The sequence below is a fragment of the Furipterus horrens genome, unplaced genomic scaffold, assembly GCF_987537825.1.
Source record: "Furipterus horrens unplaced genomic scaffold, mFurHor1.1.pri manual_scaffold_16, whole genome shotgun sequence".
Lineage (NCBI taxonomy): Eukaryota > Metazoa > Chordata > Mammalia > Chiroptera > Furipteridae > Furipterus > Furipterus horrens.
The window spans coordinates 2,470,735-2,491,160 of NW_028327186.1; the positions used below are offsets into that span (position 1 = coordinate 2,470,735).

General features: G+C 61.4%; 1 protein-coding gene across 1 annotated transcript in view; it reads right to left on the reverse strand.

The window, feature by feature from the left end:
* Positions 1-20,074, reverse strand: part of KLF13 (KLF transcription factor 13) — a 35,557-nt gene extending 15,483 nt beyond the window's left edge. The window contains exon 1 of the mRNA XM_090263773.1: positions 19,384-20,074. Coding sequence (XP_090119899.1) covers positions 19,384-19,969 — 586 coding nt within the window. The 5' untranslated portion in view covers positions 19,970-20,074. The remainder of the gene's footprint in view (positions 1-19,383) is intronic.
* Between the last annotated feature and the right edge of the window lie 352 nt (positions 20,075-20,426).

A 20,426-nucleotide genomic window follows, 5' to 3' on the forward strand; every position in this document is an offset into this window, starting at 1 on the left:
GTACCCACGTTCAGGAGCAGAACAGCATCAGACATCTGGGATGGCACAGCGCTGCCTTCCAAACCCCAAGACTGTGATGTGACGCCCACCCAGAGCGAAGCAAGTGTCAGACCAGGAGCAGACACTTCCTGGCACGTGAGTCCCCAAAACACCTCCGCCCCCCACCCCCCCAGGCTCCAACAAGCACAGGAGCAGAATGAAGGAAAGGGGGCCTGAACGGCAGGAGCATAGCAGTGACCACCAGAGGTAGACAGGAGACAACCCCCCCCCCCCAGATGACAACACTGTACAGGCCACTTCAAGCAAAAAGGCCTAGGGACAAGTCAGGGGCAACGGCACCAAGAAACGCAGCAGAAGTGGCAACTCTGGCAAAGCCACGTGTGACGCTGGGCTCACCCACAGCCAGCATGCACTTGATCCTGCTCAGCTCTAGAAACCAGCTGCTAAAATCTCCCCGTCTCGCTGTCGGGGTGGAGGTGACAGAGCTCACGTCTCATCTGCCACCGTGGGAAGCCAAGAGCTAACCCCTAAAAACGGAAACACGAACAGTAACCACCCAAAGAGGCCGCTGCGAGGGGGAAGGGGCCCCGCCAGGCACCTGCTCATCTTGACAAAACTGAGCAGGAGGACTTAGGCCTTAGGCTACGTGGATCCCGAATACAATTGTTAAATAATTGACGTAATGGGACAGGTTCTCAGCAGCCCAGCCTTTCCTCAGAGAGCCACTCGCTCCCGGGTCACCCTCTTCGGAAGCGCACGTGTGTAGACGTCCCAGCTGTCTTCTCCCCTCTGCCCACCCCCCACCCCCGTGCCAGGGGACGGTAGCACTTTTGGTTGCTTTTGTGGGCGTGGCTTTTGATTTCATGAACGTGTGTTCAGAACATTCAACCCTGACAGACGGCTGTTTCCTGCGTGCTCTCTACCTGCAACGAACTTGGGATGTGAGGTTCCAGACAGGGAGCTGGGACTGCTTCTCCGCTCTAACGCGTCATCTGGGGTGACGTCGGGTTTTGGCTTTCTCGGGTCCACATCGAATCAGTGTTGTTCTAGCATTAGACACATTGGGCTTCAGTTTTAAAATGAGGGGCGCTGCCCTGACTGGTGCAGCTCAGTGGGTAGTGTGTTGTTTGGCAAAGAGAAGGGTCACTGGTTCGATTCCTGGTCAAGGCACGTGCCTGGGTTGCAGGTTCGGTCCCCGGTTGGGGGCGTGTGCGAGAGAGAACCGATCGATGTTTCTCTCCCTCTCCCTCCCTTTTCCCCTCACTCTAAAAATAAATAAATAACATCTTTTTTAAAATGGTGGGGAGCTGAAATATTTATGGATAAATGATACAGTGTTGGGATTTCCTCCCGATCGCTGTCCCTGGGTTTGGGTTCCGTGGCTGCTCCCCTGCCCGCAGGCCCAGGCCCACCTCCCTGGACGTCCACCCCAGCTCGTCCACAGAGGCCCCGTGTCGGCCCCAGGAGAGCAGAACGCGCGGGGCTGCGGACTGGCCTGGCCTAGGCCCTCCTGCTTGACGCTGTCTCCTGGGCCTCCCTGCGGCCAAGCGCCACGTCTGACCCCCGACTGCGCATGTCCACTTGGGCCTGGAGTCTGGGAGCTCTGCAGAGTTCCCATTTCCCAGGGGCGTGTGCGCCGGGCAAGGCCCAGGGCGTGTTTTCCCCCCCGGCAGCTGCTTGGTTTCTGTTTAAAAGGAGAAACAGACACGCGGAGAGAAGTCCCCCTGTCTGTCTGCACTGGAGCGCCCACCCAATGAGGGGTCCCCGCCCGCCCCCGCCCCCGCCCCGGCTGCAGGCTGCCCCCCACCCTGCCACATCGCTGTGGGAACGCTGGCCCCTTCCCGGCAGCTATTCTGGGTCTGTGTCTCCCTTTGGGGGGAGGATAAGGGTGGAAATGATCGGGGCTAAAATTAGCAAAAGGCAAACAATTGAGGCCAGGAATCTGAGGTCAGCCGAGGATAACGGGTTTGTTTTCTGCGGCCCTGAGGTGGTTGGAGCAATAAAGGGAATTGAAAATGAAAACAAATCTGGAAACAGCCCAACCCCTGCCAGGGCCGGGCCAGATGGCAGGGACTGTGCCAGCCCAAGACCCTCCTGGGGCCTCCCTGCTGTTTCCCTGCTACGGCGGGAAGGGCCCCGCAGCTTAGGCTGCAGGGGTTCCCCAGGCCCTAGCCCGGTGTCGCCTCCCTTTCCTGGGCGGGCCGGCGTCACTGGCCCTAAAAGCCCCTGTCACTGCACCACGTGATCAGGGCGACAGGCCCCTGCGCCAGTTCCACAGGCACTCGCCTTTTAACATGACCCAGTAAAACCGCCTTAAGCGACAGATGAGGAAATCGGCTCAGGGAGCGTCGGTGACATGCAAGGTCACACAGCCAGCAAACCAAACGGGGAGCCACCCTGAGCCTGCTCCCTGCCGCCACCCTCTGCAGCTCCTCCTCCTCCTCGGGAAGGCCCACCCACGGGCTCGGAGGAGGCCAGAGCCCTGGCAACAGCGGGAGGCGGGAGTCTGGCTGCTGACTGCCGAGTGGGCCAGCTGCACCCTGGCTGCAGACAGATAAGGGGAAGGTGGCCCAGGATCGGGGGTGCCCTCCCCAGGGCCTCCAGGCAGCTGCCCAGTGGTCTGGGGGTTCTATCTTGATGCCACAGCCGGGCACCGGGGCCCTCTGTTCGCTCCCGGGGCAGCCAGCGTGGCTCTGTGACGCACAGGACTGCACGGAGCCTGGAAATGCAGGCCCAGCCCTGGCAGCGCGGCTGCTGTCCCCGGGCAGAACAGGTGCCAAGAGGCCCTTCTGGCCCAGGGCCACGCGCTGGAGCCCCACCAAGTGACAGAGACGCACCTGAGCACTAATCTCAACAGTCCCGATGCCCCTCAGGCCTGGAGCCCGGCCCCCAGCCAGCCAGGCAGGACCCGAACAGCTGGGGTGTGACCCACAGGCTCAGGACCCTGTCCTGCAGGGGGTGGGGGAGCCTTGGCTGCAGGGACATCCTCAGCAAGCTCTGACTGGGTCCCACCGGCCATCAGCCACCAGCTCTGTGCATTCACAGCAGGGCCGAGGATGCTAGGAACCAGGGGAGTTGGAGGGAGGCAATCCTGGAGTCCAGGGTGGCCCTTAAGTGTCCTCACCCTTCAGGAGATGCCTAAGGTCCCCTGAGGACATCGGAGCTGAGAAGACAGGTGGGAACCCTTGGGGGCAGCCCCGGCCCTAAAGAGAAGAGAAGCGCCCACAGCTGCCTGCCTTCCCGGGCTGGGCGCTGCTGTGACAAAACCTCACTGTCCCCGGACTAGGGGACCCCCAGGTGTCCGAGGCTGGACCACACATCCTGCAGACCTGGGTGTCCGGACATGGGGGTACAAGAGGGGAGTCTGTGGCCTTTGGTATGTACTGTACTCAGCCAGCGACCCAGGTTCACAGCAAAGCCCTTGGACTTGTAATAATATGCCTCCCTCCCCGCAGGGTGCTAGGCCAGGCGCTCTCCTGCATTGCTGGTGGGTGCCGTGCTCCCTCTCCCTTCCTGGGAGGCACTGTGCCCCCAAATGTGCTTTCCATTGCCGGCCCCCAGGCGTCCGTGCTGTGAACATAACAAGGACCCGCCACCCTGGACAGCCAGCCTGCAGCCACAGGCTGGGTTCAGGAGAGCAGCTCCCTGGGGTGTCACCCCTGCCTGACCCCAGTGCCTGGGGGGGACACCAGAGACAGGACAAGCCAGGCTGAAGAGCCGGGCAGATGCCATTACGCTCGTGTTCAAGTGGAAAGACGCAGAACACAAACCGACTTGTGGGGGGCCTGGCCCCATGTTTTGCGTTAAAATATATGCAGGCCGCTGTTACGTGCGTTCTTGTGAACACAGCCGATGTGAAGTCACAAAAGAAAATTATCTGTTTAAAAATACCAACATGTGTAAAATTGCATGAGCCTTGGCCGGTGTGGCTCAGTGGGTTGGGCATCGCCCTGCAAACCGAAAGGTCGCGGGTTCGATTCCCGGTCGGGGCACAGGCCTGGGTTGTGGGTTCGGTCCCCAGGTGGGGTGCATGCAGGAGGTTCTCGATCAGTGTTTCTCTCCTTTCTCTCTCCCCTCCATTCTCTGTGGAATCCATTTTAAAAAAGGAAAAATTATAAAAAACACATACGTATATACACAGGCAGAGATGTTATCTGTGGTGGCCGTTCTGTCCTCACAGAAAGGTCACTAAGAGCTAAGCCCCTCAGCTATTCAAAGCGGCTACAGCCCAGCAGCAGCTGGGCAGTGGGGCCGCCTGGGGTCCGTGCCCCGGCTCTGTACCCAGGACAGAGCCACCTGACTCACCAGACGGCTCTCTCTAAACGCTGCATGCCTGCGACAGGTGCGAAGCACCAGGCCCTGGGCCTCCTTTCTTTCACCCCACACCCTGGGAGACCCAGTTCCCTGAAAACGCAGCCTAAGGGGAGAGTGTTCACCCCGAGCTTTGCCCACTTCTCCCCGTCGGTCTGAACTGAGATACACAGACAACTCCCTGCCCGGCTGAGGGGCAGAGTTCACGGGGGACCCTTGTGTGTGAGGGGGGCAGGCCAGGCCAGTGGGACCTGGTTCTACCCCTCCCCTCCCCCCAGGCCGCAATCCCCAGGGTCTGCGAGTCCCTCCCCCACCGTGACTTGGGCAGACCCTGCCCCTCCCCAGCCTGTCATTTCCGTGGGGGCTTCAACGCAGATGGCATGCTGCGGGACCACACCCCAAGGTCTGGGAGGTCAGGGAAGTCTCTGGGGTGCAGGGCCGATCGCCTGTTCTGCCGTCTGGCTTTCTGCGGCATTCCAGGCATGTGGGAGCTCATCTGCTTTTCGCTAACATGTGCCCAACTTCACACCGGCGGGAGGGGTGGTGGGAGCTGGCACCCTGGGGAGAGAGGGGCCTGGGGCCGCCTCGGGGACCTGAAGCGCCCCCTGATCCTGACTCTTGTCCTCCCAGTGGGCACAGGAGGCAGAGATGGCAGCAAAGGCCTGGCCAACACCTGCCCTGCCCCCCCAGGGGCCTGGTGGGCACCCATTTCTGGGCGTCCTCACAGGGCGAGGGGAGGCAGCTGACCAGAGGCTGACTGCCCCCGCCTGGCCAGGGCCGGGGACTTGGGTGCAGGTCAGGCACGAGGTGAGCACTCTCTGGATCCCTGGCCCCCCTGCCCGGCCACACCCACCCCACGAGAGGCGGCAGTTCCCACTGTTACCTGACAGGGCCCACGGTTCCCACGCGGGTCGGGCCATCCCGGCTCTGGGGAAGCCGTGCCCAAGTCAGGAGCCACACAGGCAGGTCCCCAGAAAGCACTAGGTGGCATTTCCACAGGGCTCAGGACCCCCCCAGACATGCCCCTCTAAAGTCAGGTGACAAAGGGCCCCTCGGCTTGGGGGTATCATGTGCAGAGGACACAGCACCCCACCCCACGTCTGCACTCAGCCGTTCAGAGAGAACGCCAAGCCCCGGGTGACGCTAACAGCAATGCCAACAGCAGTCGGGGCCATGAAGGTGGCCACACGCAGGAAGGCTTCCTGGGGCAGGACGTGGGGGAGCACACGGCTCACGGAGGGCAGAACAGGGCCAGGCATCAGCGTGGCAGGTGACGCTGGCGCCACGTCATCTCTTCTTTGAGCTTTTGTGTCTTTTCCAGATTGTTGGCGCTTTATGTGCCACTTCTCCAGAAAAACGCGCGCGGGCCTGTCCTCCCAAGGAAGCACTGCAGCGGCCGCACGCCCCGTCACAGCAGCGAGAGCCCAGGTACAGAGAGTGGGGGCCGCTGCTGCTCACGCCTCCCTTTCCCAGACTCGCCCTCTCTGCTCCCACGTGCCCCCCTCCACCGAACCTGGCTCATGGCTTTGCTAAGATCCCCCCACAAACGCCAAGAATGGCGCTTCCCAACCGCCAGGCGGTACTGGGCCATCTCCGCATAGAAGCTGGTCACCCTGGTGGCCCTGGCCTCCCCGGTGACCCCCAGTCTCGGCCACGGAAGCTTCTCCTCGGAAGCCTGCGGGGTCGCCTGCTGATGCTGGAAGGTGTCCCAGCCCCCACTCCTGGCCCAGTGAACCTCCTCTGTCACAGGGCTCACACCCTGTCCCACCTCAGCCTCGGCCAGCTTGCCCTGTCCCCTGCTGTTCCACCCAAGCCACAGGCCCAGGCTGCACCCCCCGACCGCAGAAGCCTGGCGGCCGACCCCCACGCTGGGCGGTGGGTGAGGGGTGAGTCTGGGCCCCACGGCTCAGTGTCTGGAAACTGAAAGTGCCTGAGCACACAGGTGGCATTTTCATTTCTGCTTCCAGTTGAAGCAGATGCCTTTGAAAGAGAAAAGGAGGCTCAGAAGGGAGCCCGTGTGACAATGTGCTGTCGCCTCCTGGGGAGGCGGGCGTGGTGGGGGGGCGGGGGGACCCTCAGAGACACCAGGGGTCCAGGTGGGAAGTGAGGAGGAGGAAGAGGTGCACCAGCAGGACCCGGTGTGGGAGCGCCAGCGCCAGGGGGGCCGGAATGGGGCTGCTGAGCACGCAGTGGTCACTCAGGCCCGGGTCTGCCCCTGCCCCCAGCGCTGAGAAGGCCCCAGGAGGAGGGAGAACCCCAGGGGACCTGGCTTGGGGTGGGGGGGCTGCCCTGCCGGGAACTCGGTGGAGGTGGGGTGAGGGGCACAGGCTGCCCAGGGCATGTGGGAAGGAACCCCCAAGCCCACCGTCCCTGTCTCCTTGACCCCTAGCTGCCTCTTCTCTCCCCTCAAGAGTCCACTGCTTCTCGGCCAGGCTGCAAGTGGGTCCGGACCCCACTGCCCGCCAGCTCGTGACCTGGCGCGCGCCCTGGCCACCCCCTGTCCCTCGCTCTGGCCGGAGTCTCAAATCTGCCTCCTCCTGCCGGACCCCGGAGTCTGGACCCAGCCACCCCTGCACACGTCTGGGCGGCCAGGCCAGGGAAGGTACAGCCCCACAGCCCCCGGGGACAATCGGCCTGCACCCCGCCTGCAGCCTCGGGGCTGAACCCCACCCGCCTCCCTTCCCCTGCAGGCCAGAGGGACAGGACCCCGTGAGGGTGTCGGGACAACGCAGGCAGCCCCGCCCCCCGGGCGCTGTCCTCCCCACGCGTGCGGAGTGCCCAGGGGTCCCTCTGAAACCCTTCTCCCCTCTCCCCCGCCCTGGCCGGCGGTTCTCTCCAAGTCTCCTCTGTGCTGCCGCGATCCAGGAGATTTTGTCAAGAGGTGGGTCCTACTTCTTTTAGGGGAAAACGCCAACCCCAGGACCAGACCTCATGCTCCACATTCTTAGGACAAACCCTGTGGCCTCCATATCTGGCCCCGGGAGGGGGACGGAATCACAGAGGAGGGGGTGACACCTGTCAGCCCTGGGCCAGCCTCAGGGAAGTGGGGCAAAAGCAGGCCACCGCCAAGGGCAAAGGCCACCAGCCAGGGCACTGAGTGGTCCCGTCTGGCAGGTGCCAGAGCTGCTGCTGGTTCCAGCCCTGCTCCCGGCCTCCAGTGCCCTCCCCGGAGCGCCTGCCAGCTGGACGCATGGACAGGTCTGACCCACGGCCCCGGCCGGAACACGCCAGTGACGGCAACAAGGAAGACCCTGGGCACACCCCCCTGCGGCGAGTGAGGGAGCGAGAGCAGGTGACGGCCACCCTCCAGGTACGGGCTGCTGCGGGGACAGGCGGGGGTGCTGGGGGGGCGCGAGTCCCACCCGGAGCTGGTGGGAGTGACAGGCTCCTTATACGCAGGCACCAGACGCTGACCCGGGGAGCTGAGAAGTAGTGGGGGTGTTGGCCTGAAGTGGCTGGGGGCTGTCTTAGTCCGCGCAGGCTGTCACAAAGTCCCCCCACCCCCGACTGCGTATCTTACAAGCAGCAGGCAGCTATTTCACCCAGTCCTGGAGGGTGGAACGTCCAAGATTAAGACGCCAGAGTGGTTGGGTCTGGCGAGAGCCCTCTTCCCGGCTCACAGACCAAGCCCTATCTCGGCAGCCTCACTGGGAGGGCAGGGGGAGGGGACTCTCTGCAACCGTTTATAAGGGCACAAATCCCATCACGGGGGCTTGTCACCGGGTCACCTCCCCAAGGCCCCACCTCCTAACACACCAGGCATGAGGACTGCAGTACAGGAATGTGGGGGGCACAAACATTCAGACCAGACCAGGGAGCACCGCCAAGGCCAGAGTCATCCCAGGGAGCCCGCCCCTTGTGCAGAAACAAGTCTTTACCGAGCCGGCGCGAGCCTCACGCTCAGCCTGGTGGCCCTGTCCCCCTCGTGGAGGGGACGCTGAGCACACTATGACCCAAAAGTGCCCCCAGAGGAAAGGTGGGGGCAGAGGGGATGGCGGCAGGGTACTCCCCAGGGAAGAGGCATCGAAGCTGGCCAGCCGTGTGTGGCATCCCAGAGCTGAGAGGGGTGACGGGCCCTCCAGGAACATAAGACAGACACTGGTGCCTTCCCAAGCCAAGGCGGGAACCCAGACCCCCAGGACGCTGATTCTGTGCCTGGGGGCCATGGCCCCCCTGGGCAGCCCGGTCTTTGCAAGGTTCCACCGTCCACACTGGAAACCCCCCAAGCCCCAGGGCAGGCCAGCTAAGCAGAAAACTCTCCCGAGTCATTTCCTGCGGCTGGGATCGTCCCGACATAGGAAACCCAGCTTGCGTTCCCATGGCCCAGGGTGCTGCCGGCACGGCCGGACACATGTCTCTGCCAGGGTCCTCGGCGCCCAGGCCACCTGCTGGCTGAAGCGCCTTCCCGCTCGGGCCCCCACAGAGGGTGGACAGCTCTCAGGCACCCTCGCTTTCTCCACACAGGTGAGCGCCCCGAAGGGGTCAGGGGTCTCTCACACCCAAGGCCCTCAGAGCAGAAAAGAAAGAAACCCTGCGAGACCACAGGGACAGAGCCTGGAGCAGGGCAGGCCTCGGTGTCTTCCTGGTCCCCGCAAAGGGGCCGGTCCCTGGGGAGGATGGGCAGCCCTCGCAGGCCTGGACATTCAGAAACGTCCTGTAGGCCGCTCGATCCCAGGAGAGGGACAGGCAGGCCAGCGAGTGCCCGGTGTCACCTCAGAACAGACGCCCGCAGCTCTTTTCTTCATTCAAAATCTGCGCTCAGACCACAGAGGAGGCATCTTGATGCCTAGCACCTTGAGACGGAGGTGAAGGGCAAGCAGCTACGGAGTGTCTGACAGGTGATGGGCCAGCCTCAAGATGGGGATGCTGCCCTGCATCCCTGGAGCGAGCAACGCTCAGCAAACAGACGCCCCGAAAAAGAAAGAAAAAACAGTCTGGGGGGGGACGGGAATCCACACGTGGCCCAAAGCTCAAGAAAGCAATGAGTCCCGCAAACTAGAAGCAGACACGTGCTGACACCAGAGAAGCTCCGGAAAATTATAAAAATAGCAGATGAAGTCCTGAGCGGGGGTCGCGGGCTGCAGACACTAAGGCACCCTGACAGCGGCGTGCGGGGTCGGCGGAAGCGGCCCCGGTCAGGAAACCGCCTGCGCACCTGGGCCTCCCTGGTCCGGCCCAGAGCACACCTGGACTTCCATTCTGGGTGGGGTCACCCAGCAGGACTGGCGCAGCCACTTGCCACCCTGAGAGCCAGAGGAGAGGAGGAGGAAGTGCTACGCTGCCACCTCAGGAAGGTCACACATTCTGGGGAGCAGGGCCCAGGGGTCCTTCATCTCAAGGTTCCAGTTCAGCGGCTTCTGCTCTTTGGAGTCTGGCCAGGTATCCCTGGCTGGCCCCTGGGAGGCTCACCTGAGACAGGCCACCGCTGCCGCAGTAGGAGCGAAGCCGCTGGCGGTGGGTCTCCATAGCAACCCGACGCTCTGGAACCTCGCTGCGTCTGCACTGCCTGCTGCCCGGCTCCTCTTCATCCTCCCACCGCCCCAGACGGCCTCTCCGCAGACCTGACTTGAGGAGCAGAGGCGGGGACACAGCAGAGTAAACACACACACACACACACACACACACACACACACAGGCACTGCGGGGCCCCCACCTGCCCTGGACCCCTCCCAGGACAGGGCCCTCCCCGAGAGGTGGCTGCCAGGACTGGCAGCAGGCTGAGGCCACATCCAGCCCAAGCTACGCACAGGAGCCCTTTCTGTTTAACAGCAAACACCCAAGTGTCACCTTGTACCAGGGTGTAAACTGAGTCCGCACCTGGGCCTCTCAGGAGAATCCAGCGACAGGTACAGAGAACACCCCCTGGCCTCAGAAAGACTTCCGGAACTCCGGTTATAGGGATCTGAACGCCCCCAGATAAGAGAGGCGCCTCCCCCAAATTTTCCATGGAACTGAACCTCAAAGCCAATCCGATCCTGGCCTGGTGTTTACGCCAGCACGCCGGGCCTGGATCCCGGCCAGCGCTCCTGCCTGGTGCCAGCTGTCAGCGTGGGGACCCTCTGGGCGGCCCCCGCCCTGCCCACCAGGGCCTTGCCACGGTGTAAGAGAACAAGTCAATGAACCGTGGGAAGAGAAGACGCATTCCTCCTACAGGGACTATAAATGTGTATTAAGAAATTATAGGAACTGGGTCAGGCATTTTGGTATCCTCGTCACTCCAGCTAATTTTTTAAAAAAATGAAACTAGAACCCCATCCCAGAAACTTGAGACAATGGGAACGTCTCTTGCCACAAGCACTTCGAGCCCCAGCTCCGTCGGTTGCCAAGGAGACCCAGTGTTTACCTCTGGTTGTGCTCCGTCGCAGGAGGATGCTGACTGCCCAGGCCGCCGCCTCCATCCAGCACCCACGGGAAGGCAGCCAGGGCGTCCCCCGAGGAGGAAGCCGCAGCCTCTCCCGTGGGGTCTCCCGGGCTGAGCCAGGGCCACAGCACAAAGGAGAGGCGCCGTCACCACCCCATCACCCACCCCCCTTGCTCCCAGCAGGGCCACCCCACGCTCATTCTGAGGGCTGAACACCCCTGAGGGCAGGTTGAAAAAAACGTGCTTAGATCCCAGAGTGCCAGGAAGGGGAGGAGGAGGAAAGGGAGGGGAAGAGGGGGGGAGATAAGGGAGGAGGAAGAGGAGGGGAAGAGAGGATGAGGGGGAGGAAGGAGGAAGAGGGGGAGGAGGAGAAGGAGGGGGAGGGGGAAGGGGGCGGGTGCATCAGGCTGAACCCTCAGCTCGTCAGACAAAAGCCCAACCTGGCGCGTCCCCAGCCAGGGCCCGGCCCCACACCAGGCTGCCGCGCAGGTCCGGGGCAGGATGACCTGGCTCCACTGGGAACCAGGGACGTGCACCTCCAGCTCTGCTCCGGGTCCCTGCTCCGCCCACAGGTCACTGGTCCCACTGGGGGGTCCCTGGCTCTGCTGGGGTCCTGCAGAAACCACACCCCTGCACACCTGGCCAGATGCCTGGTGCCTGGCTGCCTTCCAGAGGACCAACCGTCCTGAGCTTGGGCGGGCGGCTGTCCACGTGCACACACACACAAACACGCACACGCACCTCGACGTGCCACACGCTAAAACGACATCTCACGGTGGTGAAAGCTGGCAGCCAACAAAGCCCCTCAGACCTTCCCAGAGAACCCCCTGGTGCCTTTAGGCCAAGGGACAGGGCAGTTTTAGAAAACAGCGTTTGCCATGCCAGCAGACCACAGCACACCGGCCTGCACGGAGCCAGCGTCCTGCTGGGTCTCCACCGGAGTCAGCACGGCCTGAGTCCCCACCCACCCACCCGGCCGGCCGTGGGCTGCTCAGCGTGGCGGCGGGAGAGGAGAGCGGGCTGGGGCTGGGAGGCGGCCGCTGGGCAGTGAGTCAGGGAAGCAGACGGCCGGAGTGTAAACCAGGACCGCGGCGAGCCTGCTGAGCAACCAGGCTGCCCATCGCCTCTCACACGGCGAAGATGCGTATCAGCGGCAACTCGGTAAACCGATCGCCTCTGTCGTCTCTCCCTCGGTGAGGATGGGTGGGGGTTTGTTACTGCTCAGACGTCTGGGCACCCAGACCCTCCCCTCGATCTCAGCCCCGGTTCTGAGCAGCTCGCCCACCAACAACCCAGGCCAAATAGCGCTCCCTGCCCAGGACACGCCTGGCTGGGCCCCTGGGTCTCGGCTCCGGCTCCTCCCTCCAAGAGGGCCGAGGTTCAAGTGCGCCTTTTCTGTTTCCTCTCTTTCCCATGTCATTGCAAAACCCTCTCCTCTTGATCAGCCATTAACTTTCGCTTCTACCTCTAGTTCTAGACCCAGTTCTTCACTCTTTTCTTTTTTTTTTTTTTAATGAGCACGTAAGCAAAAAAAGAGCTGGAGACCAATGAAAGGCTCAGATCAGAGAAGGAATTTGCAGGGTTAGGTACTGCAGGGACAGAGGGGAAAGGCCTCAGGCCGGTTCAACCACAGGGAGTGACGAGGCCCCATCCTGGGCCCTGGCCCACCCACCAGGCTGTGCAGCCATCTGCTTGCTGACTGACCCCCTCTGTGTCTGCGTGGTGGCCGCGGGTGGAAGGCAGGAAGCCCCTCAGAGGAGCCCACTTCGCCTCCTTCGAGGCCCACGCTTCCTTCTGACCCAGGAGACGCACACAGGCATGAGTTCTGCACTCTCTGACCAATTTTTAATGTAGGCCCTGTTTATTGCAAAGCTCATGATGCACCCTGGGCTCCAAGGGGACAGGCCTATGCACTGAGCTGGGGACCATGAGTCACCTGCTCATGCGGGGAGGCCACACCCCAGTGGCAGTGGCACGGGCACATTTAATCGCAGGCATCAGGCCTCAGCGCTTTTGCAAACAGGTCACCTTGGGACAGCCTGGCCCATGGCCACAGAGAGTGGCCAAGTTCCTGGTTAGCAAGTGTCTCTGTGTGATGCACTTCAAAAAGGGGAATGAGAAACAGGGCCCCCAACACACACACCCCCAAATGAAAACCCCGCGGGTGGTCGCTGTTCTGCTTGTACAGAATGCTGTCAGTAAAACCACCGACGGGGGCGGGGCCAGGCCCCTAGCATGCACCCGATGCCCAACAGTCAGCAAGGAGGACGCTCTGGGCTCTGGACTGGGTCAGGAGGGGACGGGGAGCAGTGGGCGTGGGCAGGACGGAGGGGGTGGCAGTCAGGTGACCAGTCTCATTCATTTCAGCCTGGAGAACTTGCTGACTCCAGGAAACCTCACCTGCAGCGGATCCGTAATGGCTCGGGGCGGCAGATGAGGGTGGACCCTACGATCTAAAATGAACAAACGACCCAGAAATCACGAGTCCCCATAAACATGTTCCAGGTTTGGGGGCTCAGTTCAGCCACAACAGTGAACAAGAAGATACCACGTGTGCATGCATGTGTGTGTGTGTACAGTGAAATGGCAGAACTTCGGGTTGGTGAGGATTTCTCTGTCTTCACATTAAGTGCCTAGAGTCAAATTACTGCCAACAGAGTGAAAAGTTAGTGACCGAGTCTCCAGGACAGTGACCCAGAGCGCCTTGCCCCTGACCCGCCACGGGCCCAGCATGGCAGCTGCTACCAATTGCCAAGTTGGACAGAACATGCAGAAGAAATTTATTACCATCCTGACGGGAAGTTGAAGTTTCAAGAAAATACAGTAATCCCCTCCAAGGCTGCGAAGCGGGGGGACAGGCTCAGGTGTGTGGGCTTAGGTCAATATTTTTTTTCTGGAAAGCATGAAAAGACCAACCAGGAACTTACTGGTGTCCCCCACGGCGGGCCCTGCCCGGGCCTGGGAGACCGGTCGCCTGCGGCCACAGCGCCAGAGTCTGGGTGGCCTGACCAAGAACACACCCATAACCACCTTCTGAGCTGCCTATAAACACCATCCGGAAACATTTTCATTTGAAGGAAAATTAGGGCGTCTTGTTGGTTTGGGGACAGGGACATCCAAGACTCGCCCAAGTTGTCCTTTGACTTTGAAAAGATTTCCGACGGCAGGATCCGGAAAACCTAGCCCTCGTCCAACAAGTGAAGGTGGAAGAGGAAGCAGAAATCGCCCAGGATGACCGGACGGAGTTGAATATCTATGGAATAGACACGGCACCTGCCCAGCCCAGCACCTGGTGCAGAAGCGCCCTGGCCCTCCAAAAGCCACACTGTCTCAGAGCGTCACCCCCGAAGTTACTCATTAATTGTCAAGAGGAGAACGTGACTTTATAGTGGCAAAACCTGGTAGACACCACCTCAACCACGGGATCTGGCAACGGGCTGACGGACGCCACAGGTACCTACTCTGGGGCATGGGAGCGCCCAACATACCCCCCACATTGTATTTTTGACCCAAAACAGTTTCAACTGGATCTAGCTGTGAAAAAACAATCAGACCAATCCAGATTGTGGGACGTTCTACAAGACCACCGTCCTGGGTCCCTCAAATGCCAATGTAACAAAGGATGAAGGACTATTCTAGATAAAATGAAATAAAAGACCGAATGTGACGTGCAATTGATTAAGTGGACCCTGGTGCCTATATGGGTCATTTGGGGGTCTTTAGGGGAACCAAGTATGGACTGTGTATTTGAAAATATGTAATTTCTTTTAAAGATTTTATTTATTTATTTTTAGAAACAGGGGAAAAGAGGGAGAGAAATATTGTATTTTCTCCCTTCCCTGCCTCTCCTCTCTTTTTAAATATTACATATTTTCCCCCTGGCTTATGTGGCTCAGTGGATTGAGCACCAGCCTGTGAACCAAAGGGTCGCCAGTTCGATTCCCAGTCAGGGCACAGGCCTGGGTTGTGGGCCAGGTCCCCACTTGGGAGCGTGCGAGAGGCAACCACTTACTGATGTTTCTCTCCCTCTCTTTCTCCCTCCCTTTCCCTCTCTCTAAAAATAAACAAATAAAATCTTTTTAAAATTTAAAAAATTAAAATTAAAATAAGAACAGTGCCTATTTCCTAGGGCCCTGGGGAAGATTAAGTGGCTTAGTATAAACTATGCAGAGAGAACAATGCCTGGTCCCTAGCAAGCAACTCATTCTATCAACTTTTATTTTAAAAACCATTTTTAACTGCCTTCTTAAAGCACAAGCAGGACACACCTTAACCGTCCCCTGGTATTTGGCGCTCACAGTGAAGAAGTCAACTGCTCACCTGTACCTCCAGCCCGCTTTCAGCCAGGGAGAGGGGAGGGGTGCAGAGAGGATCTCACCAGGCCCCGCCCAGTGCCCGCTGTGCCAGGGTGCAGTGAGGGGCTGAGTGCTCCCCCAGTCTGGGCCCAGGGGAAGCCCAGAAAAGCCAGCAGGACAGCAGGTCATGAGGCCTGAGAGAGGAACCGCCGAGAGAGAGAGAGAGAGAGAGAGAGCCGAGAGCCATTTTGTTGGTGGGGTTTCAACTATTTCCCCGTCTGATGCTCACACGTGCCCATGGGAACTGGGAGAAGTTTAAAGGGGACGGGGGAGGGGCAGAGACGTGGCTGCAACCTCAGCAGTCGGGAGACCAAGACCATCTATTTCCTTTTTAAAAAAAAAAAAAAAAAACGTAATGTGTCTTTTTAAATGCTGCCCACACTATGGTCAACATCACCAGGTCTCAGTCGCGCAGAAAGGACAGCTGTTCTGCACGGGGACCTACACCAGGGTCCGCTGCGCACCGGCTCAGAGAGAAAGGCAGCGTGGCCCTGCGTTCAGCTGCTGAGAGGCTGCATCTTTCTGGTGGAGCCCCAGAGCCACACCTCGGGGCACCAGGCAGCCAGAAAAAAGGATGAAGATGCCTTGTTCAGCAAATGCACAGAAGGCAGAGATAGAAATGTCTTTGCTAGGGTCCTACACATGTGTTTTGTTTTTTATAATCCTCATCCAAGGGCATTTTTTCATTGCTTTTTAGAGAGAGAGAAGCATTGACTGGTTGCCTCCTGTACGCACCCAGACCGGGGATCGAACCTGTGACCTTTCAGTGTATGGGACGACGGTCCAGCCAACGGAGCCACCGGGTAAGGGCATCTGTACAAGTGTTTCCTAAGTGCCCAAGTGGAAGCACACCCATGCGCACAAACCCACTAACAGGTCTGGAGAGAGTCACCCTGGCACAGGGTGAAGTGCGTTGGCCAGGGGAGGGGAAGATGTGTACATTCTGTCCACACTTCTGCGTTGTTTGAAGAGTTTCACAACCGGGCCTACGGGCAGCCTGGGACTGTGGGGGAGCGGACGGGAGTCGGCGGCCTGGATGTGCCCCAGACAAAGCGCTGGCCCTTGGCCAGCCTGACTCTGCCCTGCGAGGGAGAGAGATCCCGGCCACTCACCCTGCCCTGACAGGCTGCCTTTCCAAGGCCGCTGCCCCGCGGGCACCTGCCAGGGGTCCTGCAAGTTTGTGTCGGTGGGAGGGGATCTAAGTACCCGGCCCAGTCGTCCCTCTCGTGATGGAACCCTCTTTAGTGAGTAAAGAGGAGATTCAGACGAACTCCACCCAAACTCTAACAGGAAATGGCTGAGAGAATGTAATCTTACTCCGCTTCCCACCCCCACCCCAAACAGGGCTGGGGACCAAGACGTTCTCTGGGGGTCTGGAGGAGGCCATGCACAGCACGCTGCCCACCTTTCTAGCCAGACCCCCAGAACTGCTCAGCTGGGTAGCATGCGAGGGGAGGTTTTGGCTCCCTGCCGATGGGGCGGGAACGGGGCACAGAGGCATTCTGAAAACAATTCTTTGTGGGGACAAATAGGTAGAGATGTATGGGGGCATCTCTGCCAAGAAGGGCTGAGTGGCCTTTCGGCTAGGAGCCCCCCCCCCCCCCACGGCCCACCACTCTGGGCAACAAGCAGGAGTCCCCAGATCCAGGACCTGGGGGGCACAGGGGTAGGTCAGCCCTCCCAGAGTCCAGGCCTTTCCTTCTCTGCAAGTTCTGAGTGTTCAAACCAAAGCGCTTCAGCCTCCAAGCAAATCTGCTCCCGGTCTTGTTCCTCTCCAAAGCCAGTCTTAGCAAACTTCCCAGGTCTGGGCTGGGCAGTTCGGATCAACCAAACAAGAAGTTGCTTGAGTCACAAAGACGTTTGTGTCTTTGTTTTATCAGGCATCTTAGCTACGGTGGTTTTGATAATCATCCCTTGTCATAACATTGTTATGGGGCTCGGGGGTCCCTAGTGGAGTAGAAGGGCCTGGCATGACCCAGACCACTGTCTGCAAGGGACCAACCCCTCCCCAGAATGCTGCTGGGGGCCTGCAGGGCAAAGCACAGCCACCTCAGAGTCAGGGTCTGCAGTTCTGGTCTCCCTGGGTGGCTTGGCCTCTCAGCCATGCCCCCTGCAGCCAGCCTGCCTGACCCATCCCTGCCGCGGGTGGCCTCTGCCTCCTCTGAACACCAGTTACAACATATGCTCTGCACACCCAAGCTGGGGCTGAAAACGGGCTTCCACTTCTGCAGGTGCTCTTGGCAGGCTCTTAAACTGCGGGGCTCTGCTGAAGGTGAGCACCCCCAGGACCTGGGAATCTGCATTTCTTATGCGCTTGACTTGGAGGTCTCTATCTGCTCTGGGGGTGGGGTCAGGAGTGTCTGCACACTTGAGGGGTGGGCTGGTCCCCTGCAGTGCTGGTTCCAGCCTCTTCTGCCCACCTTGGGTTTCCAGGCACCCCCAAGAGACTAACCCCCAGCCCACTTGGGGAGGTGCGGGTTCCAAGCGCTCTGTTCCCATCCTCTAGCCAAGGGGCCTGCTCAGGGCCCACAAAGCCTGGATCTCGGCAGGGGCTAGGGGTCAGCCAACTCGGAAGCCATCCCCAGACTGAAGACCCCCCCAGCCAAGCCGGCCCCGCCCATGACGGCGAGCCCCGCCCCTCGGCCCCTCCACAATTCTCGACCCCAGAGAGCCGGTTCTACCCAGTGGGAGGCCACAGTGAAACTGGCCGCAAAAAATTTTCTAATTATTAAGTCCCTTGCCCTGTGGGGGCCTCGCCCCCCAAATTGGTCTTGAACCCCAGCCACGCCCCAAGCGCTCATCCCGCCCCCGTACTCAGGGTCCACCAGCCTGCTTACCCAGCTTGGTCCCTCCCTCCCGGCCACACCCACCATTGCAGTGACGCTCCCAAGCTGAACCAACACCCCTACACTAACCCCAGCCCCCATCTGGGTCCACACACACTTAAATCTGACTCCGAATGGCTAGAAATGGCCCCCTCCACTCTGGGCCCCGCCAGCTGCCACGCGGTTTGGGGTGGCGACAGTATGGGCCCACCGAGGGGAAGGCTCTTCTGAGAGCCCCTGTCCTGGATGTCTACAGACCTCGGGCCCGCTCAGTCCCAATTTCACCGAGAGAAGTCCGCACGTCTTAAATCCATTTTTTAGTCATCTGGTGAACTGTTTTACAAATGAGAAGATTAAGCCTTTGGTAACAAGGAAACAGCATAAATATACGGGTTTTTGAACTTGCCCCAAACATGGAAGAGTTAAGTGACATTGAGGGGTTCACGTGAGCTCAGAAGAAAATACACGATTCTCTAAACCGAACTGGGACAGAAAGGTTGCCATTTATTAAAACGTTTTACTTCTCCCGCTTTTGTGTTTTAGAAACAACCAACCACAGATGCATCAACGAGCAGGTCTAGGGCCCGTGGGGTGGGGAGTGACGCCCTGGGTCGTCGTAGGGCGGGCGGCCCCCAGGCTGCTTGGCTCAGGTCGGCCACCCCGATGCAGGTGCCAAGCGCCCGCATCCGCCCGCATCCGACCCAGGCAGGTGAGTGCAGGGCCGGGAGGTGGGCTGCGCAGACCGACGGGCAGGAGGGAGGGCTCTCCTTTCTAGAGAAAGCGCGGCCCCGCTAAGGAGCCCCTTGGGTCGGGCGTGCACCCCGCCGGCCGGATAGGCGAGGCTCCCACAAAGAGCCGCGCGGACAGGGAACCAGGGCCGCCCCCCGCGTCCGCCGCCGCAAACTCTGGTTTCGACAAATTAAACCTTAGAGCGCCGTAAAAATTACAGGAAGAGGAAAGCGAAGAATGTGCCGAGTGGCTAGAGGGAGCGCTGTCCCCGCGTGAACTTCGCCCGCCGCGCGCCTAGCCCTGCCGGCCCCGCCCCTCCCGAGCACGCGCACGTGCACGCGCGCGCTCGCGCGCGGGGGCGAAAAGGGAGGGACAGGAGCGAGCGCACCCCCTACCTCGTGGCTCTCGGGTGCCACGGCCGCCCATCTCCCCAGTCGGCCCCCCGCGGCCCCCACCAAGCTCGCCCGCACCTGCCCGCGCCATCCCCGGGTCTGGGCGGGGTCCCCGCCCCCAACCCAGATGACGACATCCGCCCCCGCAGCCCCGCCCGAGAGCGCCCAGGGAGGGGGCGTGCCCCGCGGGGGCGCGGTTGCCTGGCGGGTGCCAGCTCCGAGCACTGGGACCCGCCTCGCGCACAGCGCGCGGGACCGACCACACGATCGAGAGACTAGGGAAGGGGCGAGGCCCCGACCGTTCCAGGCTCGATCGCCCTAGCGCCCAGCCAGCAGCTCCGGGGGCGTGGCCCGGCGGCTGGCATTGGCCCCTATCCGCGCGCTTCGGGCGCCCGGGCCGCTCCACTGACCTGTGTGAGTTCTCAGGTGCGCCTTGAGGTGCGAGGATTTCCCGTAAACTTTCTCGCAGCCCGCGTAGTGGCACTTGTGCTTTCTCTGTGGGGACTCGAGGTCGGAGCGACTTCGGCCCCGCCGGCCCCTTTGTCTAAGGCCGGGCTCGCCGCTCCCCGCTGGCCCCGGTTCCCTGTCTGGCTCCAACCCCGCCTCGGGCTCGGGCTCGCTCCACGCAGGGCTGAGGGGCGCGGCTGCCGCGCCTTCGCCGCCCGGGGAGGCGGGCTCGGGGACCGGGAGAGACGCGGGTGGCAGACGGCAGGGGGTCCTTGCCTTCCGGGCCGCGGCGCCCTCTCTGCGCTCTGCCGGGGCGGGCGCCGGGGCGTGCTGGTTTAGGTCCGCCAAGATCCGCGCCACCACGAAGAGAGAGGCGCTGTCCTTGCCGTCGCGGCGCTCCTCGACGAGGGGCAGCGTGGTGGCGACAGCGGTGGCCGCGCCCTCGGGTCCAGGCTCCGGCCCCTCCCGCGGCCCGTGCACTACCGCGCGGCTCGACATGGACACGAGGCACTCGGCGGCGAAGTGGTCCACATAGGCGGCGGCTGCCATGCTGCGGGCTTCGGCCGGCGTGCCGGCGGCACTGCTAGTCGCTGCGAGTCGTCAGCGGCGCATCCGCACCCACAGCCTCCGGAGAGCGAGCGGGGGGGTGGGGGCGCGGCGTGCCCTCTCCGCGGGCTGGGCTGGGCGCGCAGCCGCCTCTGCCGTCACTCGCGCGGCTCCGCGTCCACGAGGCGCCCGACTGGCCGGGCACCGAAGAGTGAGCGCATGGGGGGCTGGCGCAAACGAGTGGGGTCCTGATACGGCGTCAGAGGTGGCCCGTCCTAAGGATGCCGAGCGGCGACGTTAGGGACGACCGCGCCAAGTCGTGGCCGCAGCCTCGCCGTGCATTGTGGCAAGCGGGACAGCCGCCGTGCGCGCCGCGGCTCGGTGTGGGCGGACCGGCCCCGGGGGTGGGCGGGGCTGGGGCCACATCTGGACCCGACGTCAGCCCCCAGCCACATCCTGG